Genomic DNA, 21,773 nt, shown 5'->3' with positions numbered 1-21,773 from the left:
TATAAAATAAAGATATAGAAATTGTAACGGATCTATGTGAATCTTGGTAGAAGAATCCATAGTTCGATCAAGATTCTATTTACGATTGTATTCTCTAATTAAGATTATAAGTAGAAGAATGGGAAAGAGGCATATGGAACTAAGAGGATAAAGATAGAAAGATCATAATTCTCTAAAAGAGAAGAATCAGTTGCAAGATATTTGTAAGAAGTTATCGAGGGAGATTTAAACTCTTCTCATTAATAAATATAGGGAAAATCACATAAGTAGTTTAATTCTTAAATTCACCAAACCTCTCAAATTTAAGACCTTTTGTAGGAATCAGGTGGAGATCATCATCGAGATTCGAGTATTATTATTATTTGGCCATCACAGGGATTTTTTCCTACTTACTTGGTTTGTGTGGTTTGTGGGGGTGTTGCATGTATTCAGGGGGTTTGGATGAGATATGTTGCTTGAAGAGACCAGTTGTCTTGCCCTTACTAGTTGGGCATACAGGTCTCGAAGCCATGTCATAAAAATATATATATCACTAACATGTTTATAGTATGGATATGACAAAAATTAATCTTTATTTGTTTTATAAACAAACAAATGTATACAACAAAAGAGATATAACAACATCCAAACCTTATACCAAGATTTAAGCATGAATAAACGAATCTTATATTTCCATTTCACTCTGTCAAAAACCAAGGCTTTTTATTATTGTTATTGAGAGAGTTTATATTTGTTTTCACTATCTTCAATTATGTCCTCTTGGGTCATCCTCTAGCTCGTCGTGATCCTAAAAATTTTGACGAACAAACTTAAATAATATTACAAATTGCTAACCAATACACTAAGCTTGTGGTCTTAGATCCAAAGCTCAGGTGGTTGAGGTCATGGGTTAAAGTGCAGTTTTAATTGTGGATAAGAGAGAGAGAGAGAGAGGTTATAAGTTGACTTTCTCACAATCTATATAATAGACTAGAGTTTGTGCCTATAGCATGGGCTTCTTCTTTGGGTTTAAAGGGGTAAAAGAGGAAAGATGATCAAGTTAGAAGGGTATAATTGAAAAAAGTGAAAACGTAGTAAAATCATAGGGATATTATTAAAAACAGGGGTGTGTGGAGGAAAGGAAAAATAATAAAATCAAAAGAGAAGAAAAAAATGCAATAAAGTGGGATTGTGTAGATCCCATTTCTTTGTCTCCATCTATATAATAAGACAAGAGTCGTAATGAATGCACGTGGTAAATTATACGTGGTTGACGTGGCAAGGGCACAAAACCTTAGATTTTGAAGTCATGGGTTAAAGTGTAACTTTAATTGAGGATACAAGATAGGAAGGCTATAAGTTGACTTTCCCATAATCTATAAAATGGACTAGAATTTGTGCTTATAGCGTGGGCTTCCTCTTTAGGTTTAAAGGGATAAAAGAGGAAAGATGATAAAGTTAGAAGTGTATTATTAAAAAAAGAGAAAACATAGTAAAAACAAAGGGATATTTTTGAAAGTGGGGAGGTGGAGAGGAAAGGAAAGACGATAAAATTAAAGGTGAAGAAAAAATGCAATAAAACTAGATTGTGAGGACCCCTTTCCTTCGTCTCTATATATATAATAAGACAAGAGTTGTGATGAATGCACGTGGTAAATTATATGTTGTTAACATGGCAAGGGCATGAAACCATAGACTTTGAGGTCATAGGTTAAAAGTGCAACTTTAATTGAGGATAAGAGAAAGAGACTATAAGTTGACTTTCCCACAATCTATAGAATAGACTAAAGTTTGTGCCTATATCATGGGCTTTTCTCTTTGAATTTAAAGGGGTAAAAGAGGAAAGAATGTAAAGTTAGAAAGGCATTATTGAAAAAAGAGAAAACATAGTAAAATCGGAGGGGTGTTATTGAAAATAAGAGGGGGGAGGAGAAAAGGAAAGACGATAAATTTGAAAGGGGAGGAAAAAAAATATAATTAAATGAAATTGTGTTAACCCCACTCCTTTGTCTCCATCTATATAATAAGACAAAAGTCATAATAAATGCACACGATAAATTATACGTGGCTCACATGGCAAGGGCACAGAACCATAGATCTTTCTTTCGAGATACATAAGGAAAAAAATATGGGACTCTGTGCCCTTGCCACATCAGCCGCATGCATTCATCATTATTCTAAGACACAATGGTGGGTCCCACTCCAGCTAGAGTATGGTCCACACTACCCCACATTATACCTATAAAACTATAGTTGGAATGGGACCCACCATTGTGTCTTCTTATATCGATGAAGACAAAGTTGTGGGTCCACATTACCCCATTTTATATTTATTTATTTTTCATTTTATCTTTCTTTCTAAGAATGCCCTTCCAACTTTCTTATCTTTCATTTTCTACCCCTTTTCAAAAATATTCCTCCAAATTTATTGTCTTAATTTTCTCATTAACACCAAAGAGGAGTAAGGCTGCTAATAAAATCGAATGCAAGTGTACAAGGTTAATCAACTATCAATCCAAAATTTTAAAAGTAGAATCAAGTCAATTCAATGATTCATGAGTCCACAATGGCAGGTAATAACATACAAATTAAAGTTATTAATATATAATTTTCGTTAAAAAAGTAGAATTAATCCATATTTATTTGTTGTTTTTTAAAAGAAATGTTAAATATAACACAACAAATTTTGTATAACTAGGCTGAATTTCAAATAGATAGGGTGATTCGACGCTTTTTCATTTTGTCATGACTCACGACATAATTCGAATGTGTCGAGTCGACTCATTAGATCTCAAAGTGATCTTCCCAAAGATGTTTATAAAAAATTCCCAAATGCCCTCTTCTTCAACCTATAGTAGTAAGCAACCATTGATTTTTCAAACTTTAATAAAAAAAGGCATTGTCTTCAAATTCTTCAACAGACATACGTGTTCGACATCATCTTCAATCTCATCTAAAAAAAATCATGATTTTCTTTTAAAAATTACATCAAACTCTTCAACTTTCTCAAAAGTCTTAATTTTTTTAGATTGAAAAGTTGAATAACATAGAATCTTAAGGTTGAAGACAAGGATTTTTTTTTTTTCTTAGCTAAGAAAGTGGAAGATAGATGGGCTTTTAGAGAAACATCTGGGGCAAGATATTGACTATGAGGGCATCTAAGCCATTTTAATTAGTCTCCCAGTGAAGACCGTGGACAAGAGGTACGTCATCCGTTTTGAGAGTACAGGGAATGTTGGGGTGTCTAAATCACCTTTTATCTTAAAAAATTCACTATTGTTATTTTTGGCGGGTAACACTTGTAACTATATTTCAAAATATAAACATTACCCTTCTATCCCTTCAACTAGCCGTTTTTACTACATTTTTTTGTGAAATGTTGTTCTCTTCACCTTCTCTTGTCATCTCTCCCCCTCTCCTTTCCACCTCTGACCCTCCATACAAACTCCTCAAAAACCACCCATCTCTCTCTCTTCTCTCCAAATGTAGAAGCATTGAAACCCTCAAACAAATTCACTCCCAAATCATTAAAACTGGTCTCCACAACACCCAATATGCACTTAGCAAACTTATTGAGTTTTGTGCTGTTTCGCCCTTTGGCGATCTATCTTACGCTCTTTCAATCTTCTCAACCATTGAAGAACCAAACAAATTGATTTGGAACACCATTATCAGAGGTTATTCTTTGAGTTCTTCTCCTATTGTAGCTGTAATGTTCTATGTTCGAATGCTCATTGCCGACATGGAACCGAATTCCTACACTTTCCCTTTTCTTCTGAAATCTTGCGCACAAATTCCTGCTACCCACGAAGGGAAACAGATCCATGCTCATGTTTTGAAGCTTGGGCTTGAGTCGGATGCCTTTGTACATACCTCTCTTATTAATATGTATGCTCGAAATGGTGAATTAGTGGATGCCCGGTTGGTATTCGAGAAGAGTTCTCTAAGAGATGCTGTTTCTTTCACGGCTTTGATCACGGGTTATGCATTGGCGGGTTATTTAAATGATGCCCGACAGCTATTTGATAGAATTCCTGTGAGAGATGTCATCTCATGGAATGCTATTATTGCTGGTTATGTTCAAAGTGGCGAATTCGAAGAGGCATTGGAATTCTTCAATGAGATGTTGAGGGCGAAAGTCCAACCCAATGAGAGCACTATGGTCAGTGTACTTTCTGTTTGTGCTTCTTTGGGTTCAATCGATTTGGGGAATTGGGTTAGGTCTTGGATTGAGGATCATGGATTTGGATCAAATCTTCGGCTAGTTAACGCTCTTATTAATATGTACTCAAAGTGTGGAGATTTAGAGACGGCTCGAGATTTGTTTGATGGGTTATATCGAAGGGACCAAATTTCATGGAACGTTATGATTGGAGGTTATTGTCATTTAAGCCATTATAGAGAATCTTTGGATCTCTTTCAACAAATGCAGCTATCGAATGAGGAACCTAATGATGTAACCTTCTTGAGCATTCTTCCAGCTATTGCTTACTTAGGTGCTCTTGATCTTGGCAAATGGATTCATGCCTATATAGACAAGAACTTTCGAAATTCCACAAATCCTAATCTTTTTGTTAGTCTCATTAACATGTATGCTAAATGTGGAGAGATAAAAGCTGCAAAACAAGTCTTTGACACCATGAAACCTAGAAATTTGGGTTCTTGGAATGTGATGATATCTGGGTTCGCGATGCACGGACAAGCTGATGTGTCCCTTGAGCTTTTCTCAAAAATGGCTGATGAAGGGTTTGAACCTGATGATATCACCTTCATTGGTGTTCTGTCCGCTTGCAGTCATTCTGGTTTGGTAAAATTGGGCTGTCAATATTTCAATTCCATGGTCCAAGATTACAAGATTTCACCGAAATTGCAACACTATGGATGTATGATAGATCTCTTTGGTCGGGCTGGGATGTTCGATGAGGCCAAAGCTTTGATGAATAGTATGGAGATGAAGCCTGATGGTGCCATCTGGGGTTCTCTACTCGGAGCTTGTAGGGTCCATGGAAATGTTGAACTTGGTGAATTTGCTGCTAAGCATCTTTTCGAGCTTGAGCCTGAAAACCCTGTGGGTTACGTGCTTCTATCAAACATCTATGCAGGTGCGGGTAGATGGGATGATGTGGCAAGAGTAAGAACTAGAATAAATGATGGAGGAATGAAGAAGGTTCCTGGGTGTAGCTCTATTGAGGTTGATAGGGTTGTTCACGAGTTTCTTGTTGGTGATAAAGCACATCCACAGAGCGAAGATATCTATAAGATGTTGGATGAAATAGATAAACTCTTGGAGTTAGCTGGACACGTGCCTGATACATCGGAAGTACTTTATGATATTGATGAGGAGTGGAAAGAAGGGGCATTGTGTTATCACAGTGAGAGGCTCGCGATTGCTTTTGGCTTGATTAGTACATCTCCAGGGACAACAATTCAGATAGTGAAGAACCTTCGTGTCTGTGGGAATTGCCATTCGGCTACAAAGCTCATCTCAAAGATCTTTAATAGGGAGATTATTGCTAGAGATCGGAGCCGTTTCCATCATTTCAAAGATGGTTCTTGTTCTTGCATGGACTACTGGTGAAATTGTTGTGGTTGCTTGGCCTTCTAATGGAAAGATAGTTGGCGATGATGTAACTTTGGCATAGTTGTCTTGAACTTCAGTTGTATTCTACTTTATGAGGTATAGAGAGGTTCTTTTAAAGAGAACCAAACATACTGATGGGTTGTACAGATTCTCTGTTAAAAAAGAAAAAATTCAAACATGAAATGGATTGAAGAGCATGGAATAGTATGTTCAAAGTGGGTTTTTTGTTTATTCCATTTTAGCTTTGGTCTTGGTTTATGGCTCTTCCTTAACATTGCTTACGAGTGTCCAGCATTGAGAGCTATATATTTTGAACTCTTGAATCATGCTTGGTGGAAGAAAATTATTGTTGATATTTGCAAATATGGGTCCATGTTTTTCCTCTTTATTGAATTTTTTTGCTTCATATTTAAAGTTACCTGAGTTATGAATCAAGCAAGACTAGTCAAGTCGATCACGTTGTTTTTGAAAATTGGCATCTTTTCCTACTGATTGTAAGCAATTAAGGTTACATCACATCCATCCAAGCTCATCTGGATGTCGGAAAATACTACGATGCCTCATGAACAAAACCCATTATTTATTTATATATATTTTTTGGATTGACATACACCAATCCTAGTCTTCCATCACTGCCTTGCCATCCCTAAATCATGCTTCCATGCCACCTTGCTTGAAGGAATTCTTTCGTGCCGATGCCAAAACTGTCTTGTCTGCAACAATGAAGTATGCCGCTCCAGCCACTGCCATTAAAATACACCATTAATTAATTAGAAAAATAAATAAATGTTAAAGTAATCTCGGATAGATCCATTTATGGATTTGAAATAATGGATCATAAACACGACGGGATAAATCAAATGCATCACATATACCATGGTTGGATTTTGTGTTTTACCAATTGGGATTTCGTATTTCTTTACGAGTCTTTTGTATGAGTATTCAGACCCCAAATCTTTAAGAAAAAATATGATTTTAAATTCTTTGATTGACGACGTGAAAATGAAACTAACCTGTAGAGATAATGAGAGCTTGGGCAGTGTGATTAAGGTTAGCTTTGGCCCAAGGCAGCATCTTCACACTAGCAAACTGCATAAGAAAGGAGTGAAATATCAGGAGTGACATTTAAAAGAAGAGAAATTCGATTTCTCTCCACCATTTTTGGATTGACAGGAGAGAACTTGGGACAATTTTGGCATTTTAAAATATCTTAAAATAGGTTTAGGGGCAGAATTGAAATTATAAAATATTTTAAAAGCGTTTCTCCATTTCTCTCTTGTCTCCATTTTTAGGCTAGAAAGAAAACCCACTTTTTTTTCTCTCTTCTTCTCTCCCCACTTAACCATCTAAACAAGAGAAATGGAGAGAAACTCATTTTCTCTTCAATTATCTCCATTTCTCTCAATCCAAACACAGCTTTAAGGTATAGAAGTGTGTAATCTTTTTTATGGGTAAAACATTAAAGAATGATAAAAGGGTATTTTGGTCATTCTAGAGAAAATGCTCATGAAACCAAGGGGTGTTCATTAGTCTTCAAATGATTAATAACCAATTTCTTGAGGGCATTCTAATCAATTGAGAATAAGTAGATTGTCTCATTTGTCCTCTTAATATTGCATGATTCTATGCAAACCACGAGGGCAATCTTGTCATTCACCGCTTGTGAATTTGATTACCTAACTGTATAAAAAATTAATAATAAAGCAAACAGTAGAAAATTTAGATTGCTAGTTTTTTTTTTCTTTTGGGAAAAAAACTATTTTCTTCAATAAAGTATGGAAAATAATGATGAACACTTACCGTTGGAATTGCAGTAGCAATGGTGGCGACAACAGCCGCTTTCGCCCCTGCAACGACACCATCTGCGAATCCAAACAATTAAAATTAGTTCGTTTAATTGGAAAACTAATTCCATATACATAGATTTCAAACTCATCGAGTTGACTCAAAACTTAACCGAGTCGATTCAACTTAATCTTATTTGAGTCTTGAGATGATTTTACAATCGAAAGGACCAACTCTCTGAGTCAACTCGGAAGCGTGCATCTTTATTTAATATATATTAATAAATCTAATATATTTTCATTCACAGCATGTAGTTTTCTATAAATTATTTTCCTAAAATGAAATTTCCAGAATGGGAAAACTATTTTCTCATTTCACTTTAAAAAAAAAAAAAACTATTTACAACAAAACTATTTTGCGAACAAACTATCAATTTTGATAAAAAGAATGAGATATAAATAATACCATGAGAGCATCGTTTGGCCATGGCGAGCTTTTGATCGAAAGAGGCCAACCCATTTCTTTCCAGAGAAGATTGAGCTACATTTTTGGCCATTGTTAGTGATTTAAAAGTTCAATAAAAATCAAGAATCAAGAAAATGTGAAGGGTTAGCTTGAAGAGCTTTGAAGGTGAGGTTTGTTATTTATAACTGTAAGGTAGCTGAGTGTTGTTGAGAGAGAAAGAAAAAGCTTTGATGGTTTTGTGTGAATCCAACGTCTCAGTCGCTTGTTTTACCTTTTTTTTTTTAACTTCTTTGATTTGGGTATATTTTCAGATTTTGTCCAATTTAAAGAGTTTGTAAAGAAAAGGTGAAATTATTATATTACCCTCTCAATGTTTTGGTTTTGGACATCTACTTTAATATGATAAAAGAGGGATACCACATGAATTTAAGATTAATATTAGTTGTTTTTTTATGAACCTATTAAAAAAAATTCCTTTTTTATGGCGGAAATATACGGACACGTAGTTGTGACTAGCACGCTCAAATCCCCTGAGTACCATGGTTTCAAAACTCGTATGAGATAGAGACGTATCACCCTAGTTGTCTCGATATCAAGCATATGGACGAGACAGACGGACAAGTTAATTTTTCGGATGAGATTTAAAATTTCACGTTCATTTTTCTCATTTAACGTATCGAAAAACTCATTTGAGATTACTTGATATCTGACATGGACGAGACGAGACACGTAACTGGATCTTAAAACCATGCTGAGTACATGCAATATCTCACAAACCACACATTTTTGGTAAGTTGGAAAAAATCCTTGAGGGTGACAAATGAGGGGGTTTGAACTCAAGACCTCTCTCCCTTTTTGAAAGGAGATCATGATTATTACAAGACCTATTAAATAATTAATAATCAGGCTTGTTTGGATCTAAATAATCATAGGGGAATGGATCAAATTGTGGGTCTGATCCAATTCATTTTAACATCTCTTACTTGAATAATGATTTAAGGGCAATATGGTCATTTCGTAACATAAACCAGAGTCATTGAGATTGCCAACATCCACTTGGATCTTTCACCAACCCGAAAATCCATGAAAGGTAAGTTTTTTTAACTGCTACCCATTGGTTTGGAATTTCGATAAAGCCAACTTAGAAACCGTGGGCAGCCTCAGGTTTCTATAGAGTTAGCTGATCATCAACTCCAGGTGTTAAATAGTTTATTACCTAACTACACACTACCTCTCAACACGTGTCATAACTTGATTCCAGTATTCCCATTCGTATCTGTTTCATCGTTTGATGGATATCGGAAAAAAAAAATCAGCTTGATTGGTGCCCACAGTTTAAAAAATTATCCAATACTACTGAGGCTGGTTTTTTCTAATTGTGTGGGCCCAGGATCATGTTCTAAGTGGCAAAATGTTAGAGATGGTGTTGGGTAACGTTGCTCAAGACCTGAAGTAGGGGATCATAAAATTCTTGAACTGCAACGCATCTGGGATGAGACCATCTGCCCACTTATTTGTTAGGTTTCATCAGTATCGACACGAGTACTTAGAGTTTGGATTCTTTCTTTTATTTATTTATTATGTATTATTTTAAATCTTGCCACATGTTGCTCACTTATGAATGCGACGTGAGGCACTATCAAAGAAAACGGTTCGGATACGGATCCGGATCCGGTCAATTCAGTACCAACCTAATAAGATCGACTCAAAACTGATTAGATAAGCATCACATCAGCAGCCTTTTTTACTTTCTATTGAATTTCAATGTTATAACCTACGCAGATTTTTGATATAGTTGTTGGGATTTGTTTCTAATTATAGATTCCATTTCAGAACATTTGTTACGTATAGGAATATGGAGTATGGTAGTAAGATAGATCTCGCTACATAATAGTATTATTAATTGATTAAGATTTAAGTTAAGAATTTTATTAGATTTGAATTAGGATAAATTTAGAATAAAATTAGATCTGGATTAAGATGAATTTAGAATGAAATCAGGCTAGTTAGATTAGAGTTTTTATCATTTTATCTATAAATATCTCTTGTATTTTGATTTGAAAATGAATAAGAAAATTAATCAAAAATCATTTGGGATTTAGGAGATTGATCATCTCGGAGTGGTCGAGGTCTGACATGTCTTTAATCAGATCAATCTCTCATCTTATTCATTTTTTATTCTTTATTTTTTGGTTTGATCATCATCTAGGATCATATAACATTTCTCTATTATATTTGAAATGGACTTTGGATTTTTGTCTAATTGATTTTGTTAATTTGCTGTAACATTTCATTGGTGGATGTTTCAAAATCCTATGAAATTAGTAGTTTGAACTTTCACTTTGGACTGAAAAATGTATGTAATTTAAAATTGCAATTGATGACTTGCAATGCCCATTGTATTCTTGGATGAAGGTCTAGAGATTTCTAATGAACTAAGTCGTCGTCCATTTGTTTTTGGATTCGACATTCATTTGTAAGGTTTTAGAGTTTTTAATGCTGACTTCGTGTGTTTCCTCCTATCGATTAATCCAAGGGAAAATTACTTAAAGGACTCTAGTAGACATATCTTTTATTAAATAGTCCCTGAGTTTTGAACGGTCTCTTAACAATCCATTTAGTAAGTTTTTCTTTTCTTAATCATCCTAGACCTCATCTCACTTGTATAATGCCATTGAAATATTCAAAGTACCCTTTTTCTCATCTTCTTCACATAGTTAGGTTTTCTAACAACGATTGTTGATCATGAAGGACAAATGGAAAATTGTTATCTTAATTTTGAACTCTAGAAGTATTTTTTAAATTTATTTCGATGATTTATATTTAAAAAAATGAAACACGAAGTTGAGATTCAAAATTTTTTGATAGTTACATTGTAACTTTTAATTAGCAACCATGATTTATGCAGTTTGGTATTTCGAGGAGATTTATCAAGTATCAAAGTTGGAAAAATAAAAATAAAAAGTATGATTCACATTACAACGCAAATTCACCATTTAATTAATTAACGTCGAATTCGACGTTTTTTTTCTTACGAAAATATTGTTAAACTTGACAGTAATTAAATAAAAAGTGGTGTACTCGACACTTAATTTTGAGTTCTTCACTTTTCAACTTAGTGTTGAGTTCACCACTTTTTATTTAATTACTATCAAGTTCAACAATAATTAAATGGTGAACTAAACAATAAAAAGTGGTGAACTCGACATTGTAAATGTAAATCAGATTTTTTCATTTTTTTTCAACTTTGACAATAGATAAATCTCCTTGAAACACCTCAAAATGCATAAATCATAGTTGCAAATAAAAACGTATAGCTTAATCATAAAAAAATTGAATCTCAACTTTATTCTTCATTTTTTACAAATCATCGAAATAAATCAAAAAAATATGTCTAGATATTCAAAACTAAGAGAATATCATTTTTCATTCGTCATTCATGATCAAAGACCGTTGGGAATGATTATAATCATTATTGAAAAACCTAACTATGTAAAGAAGATGAGAAAAATGATAGTTTGGATATTTCAAAGACTTTAGTGAGAATGTGAGACGTGATCTAGGTACTGTTAAGAAAAGAAAAATTTACTAAATGGATTACCAAGAGATTGCCCAAAATTTATAGATTATTTAGAAAAAAAATCCCTCCACCCAGATCCTTTAAGTAATCGCTCTTTTATTAAAATAAATTGCAATATGAGATAATGTCCTTAATACAAATTTTCTATTATAATTATTCGAAGATGCCTTTTATAAACATTTTATAATTGCATTTGGTCCTTATAAGGACCAAATACATTTCATTTTGGATAATACTTTTAGGTTTTAAGATAAAATTTGTATGGTCTTGTTGGGGTTTATGTATATAATATCCATAATATATATAATAAAACATAAGAACCCACTCCCTTTATCCCCACATAATAAAGAGTGGTTGAGATTTAATGTCATTACAAATCTCGATAAGAACTTTTAATTCTATTGTCTTTCCTCTTTTAAGATTGTCCTTCCAACTTTATCATTTTTCTTCTTCTCTCCCTTTTCAAGAATATCTCTTTAATTTTATTGTTTTTCTTTTACTATCATGTTTCAATGATACCTTTGCAATCTTATTGCCTTTCTTTTTTATCCTGCTAATGCCTAAAAGGATGCCTGTGTTAGTAAGCATATATAGAGAGAGGTTAGAGTTTAATCTCGTTACTAATTTTGAAGACAACTTTTAATGGTATTATCTTTTCTCTTATCTTCCTTTCCAAGAATACCCTTCCAACTAATTTATTATTTTTCCTCTTATACTACCTTAGTTTCGTCTTGACTCATTTGACTTAACTTATGGATCATCTAAATAAATACATTCTTTACGTTTATTAAGGAAAACTATTTATGCAGCATCACATTGCGGCAACCAAAAACAAGATCTGATGCTACAAGTTTGTAGATGATAAAATTTTAATAACTTACAAAAAAAAAAAAATCAAGAGAAAATTAATTTCATCGTTAGATTTTAATTCTAATTTTAAAATTAAGACTTCGGTAGCCATTCATTTTCAAAACCTTATATCTACCTCAATATTTTTTTTAATCTGAATTTTTGATGAAATCTAAGAAGCTGTGATTTTGGATTGCCAATGAGATAATCTATGTGGACCCAACGATCCTTAGTAAGATTCGAAATCTTACTAAGTTAGTAAGGCCAGTCTGGTTCACAGCATAGCTGCTATGATTTCACAAAATGAATACGTACGTCATCGAAGAGTAGCAGTAAGAAACGTGGCTGAAATGGAACATGCACGTGTACGTTTTCGTTTCACTGAGACGCTCAAACGTTGTTTGAAGTTAGAAAAGTCACATTAAGAGCCTAGACGACCGACAAGTGTTTATATACGTGTCGTGCAGAAGAACACGTGTCTGATGGAGGTTAAGTACTATAGCCTATAAATAAGCATGCGAGAACGCTGGCAAAGATGCACACGTAACCTAAGTTCTCAGTTTGCAAAGGAAATTGCCATCTAAGTTTAGTGGTTGTTTCGATTTATTGGCTGAAAGAGGAAGAAAATGGCGTCTCGCGATCAGAGCTACAAAGCTGGAGAAACCAAAGGCCAGAGCGAGGTTAAAATCGTCTCAAACACCCTAACTTTTTTTTATTTCCTGTTTTTGTCCTCTTTTTATTATGATGATGATATGCATGTTCACTATGGAGATGGTGATGCATCATGTTCGTTATGATGTTGATAATTCTTGCATGATTATACATGCTAGTGAACTATCTTTGTAGCGGGCTACACTTTGATGTATGTATGTTAGTACAATAACCACATCATGTATGCATGCATGTAAGACATGAAATGGTGGTGTACATGGGTGCCTAATGGTGTAGCATGCAACACGTAGTAAGTCCATCCATATGATGGGTTTGTACTTTGTAATTCATATTGCATGCAGATGTAGTGATTTTGAAACTCAGAAACTCGACTAAACTCATTGTCGAGTCAACTCGTATGTGACATTAAGGTGTATTAAACCCATTAACTAATAAATGTTTCAAGTATTTGGGCTGATTTAAAATAAGGGCCGGGCTACACTGACATCCTATACAACACTTTCTAAAGCACTGTGTGTCGAGAACCATCGATTTTCCCTCTTGAGTGTACCACTCGTATCTCGAGGAAAGCATCTATGACCACCACCACCACATCAACGCGGTGCGGGGAGCATTGTTGGGAAGTCATTTTTCTTATAAAATTAAATAAAGAATCATTATTAACTTTTCATAGGTTTCTTGGACGAGTCGAGTGAGTGAGTTCAATGGTCGAGTCACTTTGGATTGAGTCGACTCAACGAGTATTAAAACCACGATCCTTCATGATGAGTTGTAGTTGTTTTTTTTTTATAGGAGAAAACGGGACAGATGATGCAGAAAGGGAGGGAAGCCGTGGACGCGAGTAAGCAAAAGGCGTCCGAGACCACCGAGGCTGCCCGAGACCGTGCCCAAGAGGGGAAGGACAACACGGGCAGCTATATGAAGGATAAGACAGATGCAGCAAAGCAGAAGGCTTCAGAGACTACCCAAGCTGCCCAAGAACGTGCCCAAGAAGCGAAGGAGAAGACGGGAGGGTACTTGAAGGAGAAGACAGAGGGGGCAAAGCAAAAGGCATCAGAGACTACCCAATCTGCCCAAGAGACTGCCCAAGCGGAGAAAGAGAAGACGGGCAGTTTACTTCAGAAGACAGAGGAACAGCTGATGAGTGCAGCTCAAGGTGCTGCTGATGCTGTGAAGCGCACGCTTGGGATGGCTGGTACTGATGAGAATCCAACGGCTAATAAGGATTGAGAGATTTATTGTGTGTTTGTTTACTACTTGCTAGTTCTGCTTGTTTCTGTTGGGGAAGCTTTTTTTAGTTTGATGTTTTTAGAGTTTTTTAAATTATGCCCTAATGGAAGGGAGTGGATTTGATTGTAATTTTATAAAATTTCAATCATAAATAGTTCTCCTTTCAATCCTACGGTGGTCATCTATTCTTTTTGGTAGTTGTTTACTGTGATTGCTTCGTTTTGGTTGACCGTGGTTCTCACAGAGATGACAATAGTTTTACAGTTATTATTTTCACACCAAATTGTACTAGTGCCACACCAACTGTGTACAATTCTTTGGCGATTCACCTATTAATTGGCGTGGCATTAGTTAAAGTTAGATCTGGCAATAAAAGCTCTATAATTTTTCGAGAAGAGTGCTGATAATCTGACTTAGGCAGGTTGCAACTCAATCTAGTTACTTGATGTGACATGCTCGGAATTGTAAATGTATTCTCCTTGGGATACCAAACTATGATTACTCGTACAAAAGTGCAGTTTTGTATTCCGAGGAGAGCAAATCTACGATTTTCAGATCTGTCACGTTAGGTAAATCGATCGAGTATGTCATGTGCATAAGTCATATTATCACTACTCTTGAGAAACATTTCCCTAAGAAAATCCTAATTATTTTGAGCTACAATTTTCAAATCTGTCACGTTAGGTAAATCGATTGAGTATGCCAAGTGCGTAAGTCATATTATCAAGAGAAAATCCTACTTACTTTGAGCCTTGGTAGAAGTTGTCTGGGTTGGCCTGAACTCTAATCCGATTGACGAGCAGGTGTGGATTGAGTTACGAAGAAGATGAGTTGAGTTTGGATTATAATATCTCAACTGATTTCAAATTCGGGTTGAAGGTATGAGTAATCCAACTCAACTCGAACTTGATTTCAAATTCGGGTTGAAGGTATGGGTTAATATATACTTATATGAATCATCAAAGGATGGTACACAATTGGTGTGGCAATAGCAACTCTCATTTTTATGCATCTTATTATTATGTCTTGCCCACAATTGGTAAAAATTAATGTGAACTTTGGTTTACTATTATTTGTCTAAATATTCTCTTAATGATGGATTTGACGATTTTATGTGATTTTAGATTTTATTTAGTAGATTTGTTTTAATGATGTGTTTTTTTTTTTTTTTTTAATATAAAATTTATTTCTTAATAAAAATGAAATTAGGGTAATTCAACGAGTCCAACCCACCCACCTGACCAAACCACCCAAAATTAGCCAACTTGGGTAAACCCAAACTCAAACCAATTTTAAAAGATCAAGATTGGGTTGTGTTTGGGTTAGTGAGTTTAGGCCCGATAATTGGGTTGAGGATTTTGTTATTTGGGTTGAGTCTGGGTTAACCCGCCCAAGTTGCAGCCCTATCCAACACCACATCTAAGTGACTAAATTACTTCTGAAAAAATCCAACAAAAAGAAAAAATAAAAATAAAAAAAACAATTTGTTAACTTTATCCAAGGTTTTGAAAAAAATGGACAGTAACTGAACTTACACATAACTCTCAAACTTAAAATTGAAATTCATGAACCTGCAAAAAAGTTGCCTATATTGTGCAGGGATAAGTACTAGAGACAAAGTAAAAATCTGCAATACACTGCAGATTGGTGAAGCATCTCTCCCGGTCAAGTACCTCGGACTGCCCCTCATTTCCTCAAGACTGAAACTAGCTGATTGTCAACCTCTTCTCACCAAGATCACAAGCAAGATAAAGTCTTGGAAAGCAAGATTTTTTATCTCTAGCGGGGCGGATGGAGCTTATCAAGTCGGTGATCAGCAGCATGCAGGTCTACTGGTCTAATGTGTTGATGTTACCCAAGAAAGTGTTGAAAGGGGTTGAAAGTATATGCGCTAAATTCCTGTGGGCTGGCCCAAATATGAGCAATAAAATGCACTGCATTAGCTGGAAGAAAATAACAAGAGATAGGGAAGAGGGAGGACTAGGCATCCGTGATTTAGAGATTCAAAACAAGGCAGGTATAGCTAGGCAAATATGGGATATCGCCTCAAACAAGAGGAGCATTTGGGTTCAGTGGATCAAGGAAAACATGATAAAAGGGGATCATTTCTGGACAATGCCCATAAAACACAACCAAGTCTCTTGGATATGGAGGAAAATTCTCCAACTAAGGGAGACCGTCAGAGAGTGGATTGTGCACAGAATTGGTGATGGTAATGATACCTTCATTTGGCAGGATCCTTGGATAGATAGGGGGGTAATTCTAAACACTTTACATCACAACCCTTATGAGAACAGATTGCACATAGAAGCTAAGGTTAACACTTTGATTTTAAATGAGCGATGGTCCATGCCTTACCACTTAGCGGCCTCGTTGGGGGGGGGGATGTGGCAGCAGATCGGTGCCTTGGACTTGGATTGCACTGAGAATGATAGAGTTATATGGACCCCCGATCCCAAAGGTATGTTCTCCATGAAGTTAGCCTATAAAAGCATTAAACATCCATCTACTCAAGTCACGTGGCATAGATTGGTGTGGTTCCCAAACAACATTAAACGGCATAGTGCTACTTCTTGGCTATGTCTTAACAAGGGGCTGAAAACACAAGATAGGTTGAAGGGAAAAGGCATCATTCAAATTGCAAGCTGTTGTTTTTGCAGAAACTCGTCGGAGAATGAAGACCATTTGTTTTTAGGGTGCGAGTACTCTTTTAAGCTTTGGCAGAAGATCTTAAAAAGGTCATGTATAAGCCACTCGAACAGAGACTGGAGAGAATAAGTGAAATGGGCTTGCAACAACTTTAGTGGCAATTCTACAATAACCATCATGAAGAAACTCGCCTTCAACGCTTTCATACACCACTTATGGACCGAAAGATGTAGAAGATTGGTCCAAAACAGCTACAACCCTCTGGAGCTTCTAGAGTCCTTCATTGTAAGAGATGTCCAGATGAGATTCCAAAGCTTAACTGCCACTGTCGAAGATAATGCCCATTCAAGGAATTTCATGGATCTATGGAGCCTCTCACCGAATTTTGAGGTTAGAACCTTGGTAAGGTGCAAATGGGACAAACCCCCAGAGGAATTCCATGTCCTGAATACTGATGGATCTCTAAGAGAGGATGTTGGAGGAGAAGGAGCCATAATCAGAGATAGCAACGGCATTACAGTAAAGGCCCTAGCTGAGCATACGCAAGGAAAAACCGTCCTTTTCCACGAGCTTCAAGCAATTCTAAAGGGAATGATTATAGCAGTAGAAGAGAATATCCAGAACTTGCAAGTTAGATCAGACTCGAAGGTGGCAATCGAATGCATCAAGGGGAAGCAAGGTATTCCATGGAAGGAAGAGAGGTTGGTCAAAGCTATAAGAGCTAAAACTTCGTCTTTTCATCAAATCGAGTTCAGCTTCTGTTTTAGAGAATGCAACCAAGCGGCGGACTTTTTAGCCTCCATCCTTCCCAATACAGGCAGAACTCTTTTTGAGTATGGGGATCTCCCAACTAGTCTTAGGGACATTGTTTGTAAGGACGCCTCTGGGCATAGATATGACAGATTGTAGCTAGTTTTTCTCTGGTTGGGGGTCTGCCCTAACCCCCCATTAATCTTCAAAAAAAAAAAAAAATTTGAAATTCAGTGGTGAAAAATAATATTTTTTTTTAGTATGAATTTTATCCCTACAAACCTAAAGCATTGGATCATATTTTTAGATGCCATAAGTTGAGCCCAAGGACCTTATTGAGGGTGTGGGCGAAATCCTTACTTAGTAATTATTGGATTTGTGGTTACTTGGTCAGGCTCAAATCAAGTATCAAACCAAACCTAAAGCTTTGGACTGGTATTGTTCGGCTTGGACAAAGTCAAGGTTCAATTAAAAAAAAAATTGCTCATAAAACTCACAGAAATCTGGGATCCACCAATCATATACACCCACGGGTATTGAATGGCATTCCTAATTTACAAAAGTACCCTTCTATACTTGACGTGGCAAGCACTATGAGAAAAAAATTACTTGTTTTAGTTATGGGTTGAGAAATGTAGAATTGATCAATTCAATTCAATATTAATGATTTATTTTATGAAATTTCATGTTCATCATTAAAAATATGTTGCTTCTAAGGATGTTTATAAAATATTGTCAAACCATAAAAGTGAATCTAATGGACCTTAGTTCAGTTTGGTTTAGTTTGATTAAGTTCTGGTTCTTATTTAGTGGAACCAACCTATTAGTTCGGTTCCAATTTGGCCCCAAACCAAACCAAGTTGCACCCCGGATTTGACAAATCGATCCCTGGTGGGAATGAATTTTGTAATGTCGTTTGGCTTTGAGAGGGTTAATCTCATTCCGGATACAATCCAAGGACTTCTCTATCCTCAAACCAAAATGATTAGAAATAAGACTGTTGTGAGGAAAAACAGTTTTGCCCTTGATTGGTACATAGCTCCTAGGGATAAATCTCATTTAAAAATGTTAAGGATATTCATGAAAAATGACTAATTTTTCTAGGAAAATTTTGTTTCTTTTTAGGTGGTAGATGAAAAATAGAATTTTCTTTCTGTTCTGGGTTTCTCTAAAGATTGTTTTTTTCTCCCCAAAGATCAATAATTTTCTTTTAGAGATACAAAAGATACTTTTTTCTTTGAATTTCTAGCACCTTAACCATTGAGGCTCTCCATCAAACAAGCGGTCAGGATAAGGAAGATGAAAAATAAAATTTCATAGAGATTGTGATACCAATTCGCAAATAAAATCAAACTAGTTGGCTCTAGAATTGGGTTCGTGAAATCAAACTAGTGAGCTTTATCGATTAGGTTTTTTTTCTTATATATACCACCCCTCCATGTGATGATAATATCTGAAATATCTCCTTGAGTTTTCATATTGATGGCATGCGTCTTTAATCTTGAACTTTATTTATAGGTTGATATATAAAATAACTAAATGCCCTCATCTTCAACTTGTAACTCAAATCTGTTGCTTTTCGTTTGAAAAATCAGTCATTTTCAACCTCTCGTTTTTTATCCTACCCTTCATTTCAACCTTCAAATGATTTCAACTCTGACTACTAATACGAACGGGGTTCGTTCTAGAATAGCAAATTGCAAACTCAAATCGCATAGGTTGGGGATACTTCATTAATTGAATGGTTGAGATACTAAGGAATAAATTTTCTCAAATAGTCCTTAAAAAGTATTATGTCGTCTCAACAACTTGTTTTCCTTAATGCATGTGGGGATAAAAAAAACCCTCTTAACATTAGAAGATTAGTAAAGTTCCTCCAAACATTCAAGTCTATAAATATATATTGCATCTTAACATAATTTGGGAAAAAGAGTCGCATAACTTGTTTACAATTTTTCTCTTTCTATAATTTTTGGAGGAACCCTCTTCCTTTAATGACGCTAGGCATCTTCACATGCTCTCAATATTTGAGACATCCTTATGTTTTCATATTTGTGACCTACACCTTGACCTCGCTCCTTTCGTATCTATATAATCAAACACAATGGTGGATCCCATTCCTCTATTTCGAGATTCATATCCCATAGACAATGTATCTCGAGGACGGTTATCCCTCCTCCTTTGTCCTCTTTTTTATTCTCCTTTCGAAGAATACCCCTTAATTTATTATTATTTTTCTTTTCTATCCATTTCAAGAACACCCCTACAATTTTCCATGTTGTAAGCACAGTCGCACATGCATTCTAATAGATCAATAAAAAATAATTTAAAAATCTTTGAACTTTTCCCAAAAATAATCATGATGATTATAATGATGATAATAACGAAGACAAAGATGATGTCAATGATATGAAGGTGTTGATGATAAGAGTATTGATATCAATTTTTCATTAATTTAAAAGAAAAGATCATTGTCAAGGGTGGCATGTCATCGGTTTGAAAACACAACGAAGTATCTTAAATATTCATAAAAACTTAAGGAGTAGGATATAAATTCAAAATCATAAATCGCGACGTGTCAAATAAGTTGCAAGGTTCCTCCAAAATTTTGAAGGTAGAGGGTAGTTGTCGCACACATTTTCATATTTTCCAGGGAAGCGTCTGCGACACATTGGGGAGTTATTATTTGTTTGTTGCCTCCGTTGTGAATCACATAGAAGGTGAATTCCCAATCAGTTACCCTACTTAAAAGTCCACATCAAGAGGAATTCCCTGTCCGTTGTGCTTCCTTTATAGTCCAATTGGTAGGCACCCCAAATTGGATAAGAACAAGGAAATCAAGTCTTCAAAGTGGCTTAGGATAGTTTATTTATTTGTTTTGCATCCCCTCTCCCTCTCCTACCCTCCTCACTCACATTTATTTTTCTTTTTAGATTGTCTTAGGAGGTGATGGAGAACCATCATTCATCCCCAAGTAGGTCAGACATGAAATGTAGTGTGGTTTGACTGAAAAGGGTGAGGGTTGAAGCCTTTTGCCCATTTTATCTCATCACCTCTATCATATGTATACTATTCACCCACCTATTATTCGTGGCAATGATGATAAATGGGCCTCTCTTTGAGGAAGACTACCAAATTTCTAGCCTTGTCTATGTAAACATCCATGCATAAAAGGCATAATAATGATACGAGTCTATCTTTCATGAGATTATATATCCTTGTGCATTTTGCCAATAAAAGACCATGGTATTAAGGGAATATCATACATGGAATGTTCCTAAAAACCCAAGCCAACATCATTATGCATCTATGCATACATCTTAAAAGAAGACGCCAAAGGGCATCCTCTTCCATAGGATGATCCTTATGTCCTCTTACCGATATCAAACCCCTTTTTATGCCACAAGGAAGCATCACATACATACACATTCTTTGCACACACTTATGCACATATAGTCATAAAGTTGCATTGTGCCCATACATTTCCATTCCATGCATGTACTTATTTCATCTTATATTTTCTTCGATTTTAACACCTTATTTAAAAAATGTCAAACAAAAAAGTAATCACCTTAGAGTGGGGGAGAGTAGGGTTCCTAAAACCTTCCCCACTTTTTAATCAGACCTTCTTACTTAGACTCTAGGTTGACCAATCATTATCTGTACGAGAGTCATTACAATGTCATGAAAAACTATTCCTTAAAAAATCATTTTCAAGTGTCCATTTATAACCATTGCCAGAAAAAAAAAAAAAAAAAAAAGGAATGGAGTCGACTCTAAATCAAAGTGGTAACAAGTTTTTTCATAGGCGAAATGATTCCCTTGTTATCTCACTCAAATAATATGTATTATATGATTTTATTTTCCCACTTTCTCAATTATTAATAGTATAATTTTTAAAAATACAAAAATATAAATTCTCTTTTTATTTGTTTGTAATATTTAAATATTTTGGGATTAGGATTTAATTGTGAACGTAAAGGATCCTAACAAAATTTCTTTATCTTTAATATATAGGATGACTCTATTTTAATGATGATAGATGCATTTTGAATCCACCACCATTGACCAATGTAATGTTCCCCTAGTATTTTATTTAGAAAAGAAGGTGTATTCCAACCCATTGTAAAAAGGGGAGCATTTTCATTTTTTTTAAATATGGGTGATTTTGACATACACCTTCCAGATTTGGATTTTTGGGATACCCCTATATATATATATATATTGAACTTA

General features: G+C 35.2%; 5 protein-coding genes across 5 annotated transcripts; 4 read left to right on the top strand and 1 right to left on the bottom strand.

Annotated features, from left to right (window-relative positions):
• The first annotated feature begins 3,279 nt into the window (after positions 1-3,279).
• Positions 3,280-5,908, top strand: OTP82 (Tetratricopeptide repeat (TPR)-like superfamily protein). Its single transcript, XM_086452758.1, has one exon. It carries the CDS (start codon positions 3,356-3,358, stop codon positions 5,555-5,557), a length of 2,202 nt encoding a protein of 733 aa, XP_086308884.1. The 5' UTR covers positions 3,280-3,355; the 3' UTR covers positions 5,558-5,908.
• A 239-nt stretch (positions 5,909-6,147) lies between these two features.
• Positions 6,148-7,971, bottom strand: LOC147397226 (early nodulin-93-like). The gene is made up of 4 exons (XM_086452759.1): positions 7,811-7,971; positions 7,361-7,422; positions 6,574-6,649; positions 6,148-6,303 (listed from the first exon to the last, which is right to left on the bottom strand). The coding sequence occupies exons 1-4, from the start codon at positions 7,899-7,901 to the stop codon at positions 6,212-6,214; spliced, it is 321 nt and encodes a 106-aa protein (XP_086308885.1). The 5' UTR covers positions 7,902-7,971; the 3' UTR covers positions 6,148-6,211.
• A 4,789-nt stretch (positions 7,972-12,760) lies between these two features.
• LOC147397225 (uncharacterized) lies at positions 12,761-14,313 on the top strand. The gene is made up of 2 exons (XM_086452756.1): positions 12,761-12,919; positions 13,704-14,313. The coding sequence occupies exons 1-2, from the start codon at positions 12,866-12,868 to the stop codon at positions 14,139-14,141; spliced, it is 492 nt and encodes a 163-aa protein (XP_086308882.1). The 5' UTR covers positions 12,761-12,865; the 3' UTR covers positions 14,142-14,313.
• A 1,619-nt stretch (positions 14,314-15,932) lies between these two features.
• On the top strand, positions 15,933-16,919 carry LOC147397224 (uncharacterized). The gene has a single exon (XM_086450192.1). The coding sequence runs from the start codon at positions 15,933-15,935 to the stop codon at positions 16,917-16,919; it is 987 nt and encodes a 328-aa protein (XP_086306318.1).
• Positions 16,920-16,967: 48 nt separating this feature from the next.
• LOC147397223 (uncharacterized) lies at positions 16,968-17,699 on the top strand. The gene has a single exon (XM_086450191.1). The coding sequence runs from the start codon at positions 16,968-16,970 to the stop codon at positions 17,697-17,699; it is 732 nt and encodes a 243-aa protein (XP_086306317.1).
• Positions 17,700-21,773: the final 4,074 nt, after the last annotated feature.

Source organism: Akebia trifoliata, chromosome 8 (assembly GCF_017979445.1).
Source record: "Akebia trifoliata isolate Shusen 1 chromosome 8, ASM1797944v1, whole genome shotgun sequence".
Lineage (NCBI taxonomy): Eukaryota > Viridiplantae > Streptophyta > Magnoliopsida > Ranunculales > Lardizabalaceae > Akebia > Akebia trifoliata.
Note: the sequence above shows the minus strand (reverse complement) of the source record. Positions and strands in the feature narration are given on the sequence as shown.

What these genes read in the sequence shown, in the direction of transcription:
- LOC147397223 (XM_086450191.1), top strand. Translation starts at nt 16,968, where the DNA reads ATGAAGAAACTCGCCTTCAACGCTTTCATACACCACTTATGGACCGAA.
- OTP82 (XM_086452758.1), top strand. Translation starts at nt 3,356, where the DNA reads ATGTTGTTCTCTTCACCTTCTCTTGTCATCTCTCCCCCTCTCCTTTCC.
- LOC147397224 (XM_086450192.1), top strand. Translation starts at nt 15,933, where the DNA reads ATGGAGCTTATCAAGTCGGTGATCAGCAGCATGCAGGTCTACTGGTCT.
- LOC147397225 (XM_086452756.1), top strand. Translation starts at nt 12,866, where the DNA reads ATGGCGTCTCGCGATCAGAGCTACAAAGCTGGAGAAACCAAAGGCCAG. An exon ending in AAACCAAAGGCCAGAGCGAG is followed by an intron (nt 12,920 to 13,703) that starts GTTAAAATCGTC and finishes TTTTTTTTATAG; the next exon opens with GAGAAAACGGGACAGATGAT.
- LOC147397226 (XM_086452759.1), bottom strand. Translation starts at nt 7,901, where the DNA reads ATGGCCAAAAATGTAGCTCAATCTTCTCTGGAAAGAAATGGGTTGGCC. An exon ending in GGCCAAACGATGCTCTCATG is followed by an intron (nt 7,423 to 7,810) that starts GTATTATTTATA and finishes TTGGATTCGCAG; the next exon opens with ATGGTGTCGTTGCAGGGGCG. An exon ending in AGCTCTCATTATCTCTACAG is followed by an intron (nt 6,304 to 6,573) that starts GTTAGTTTCATT and finishes TTTTAATGGCAG; the next exon opens with TGGCTGGAGCGGCATACTTC.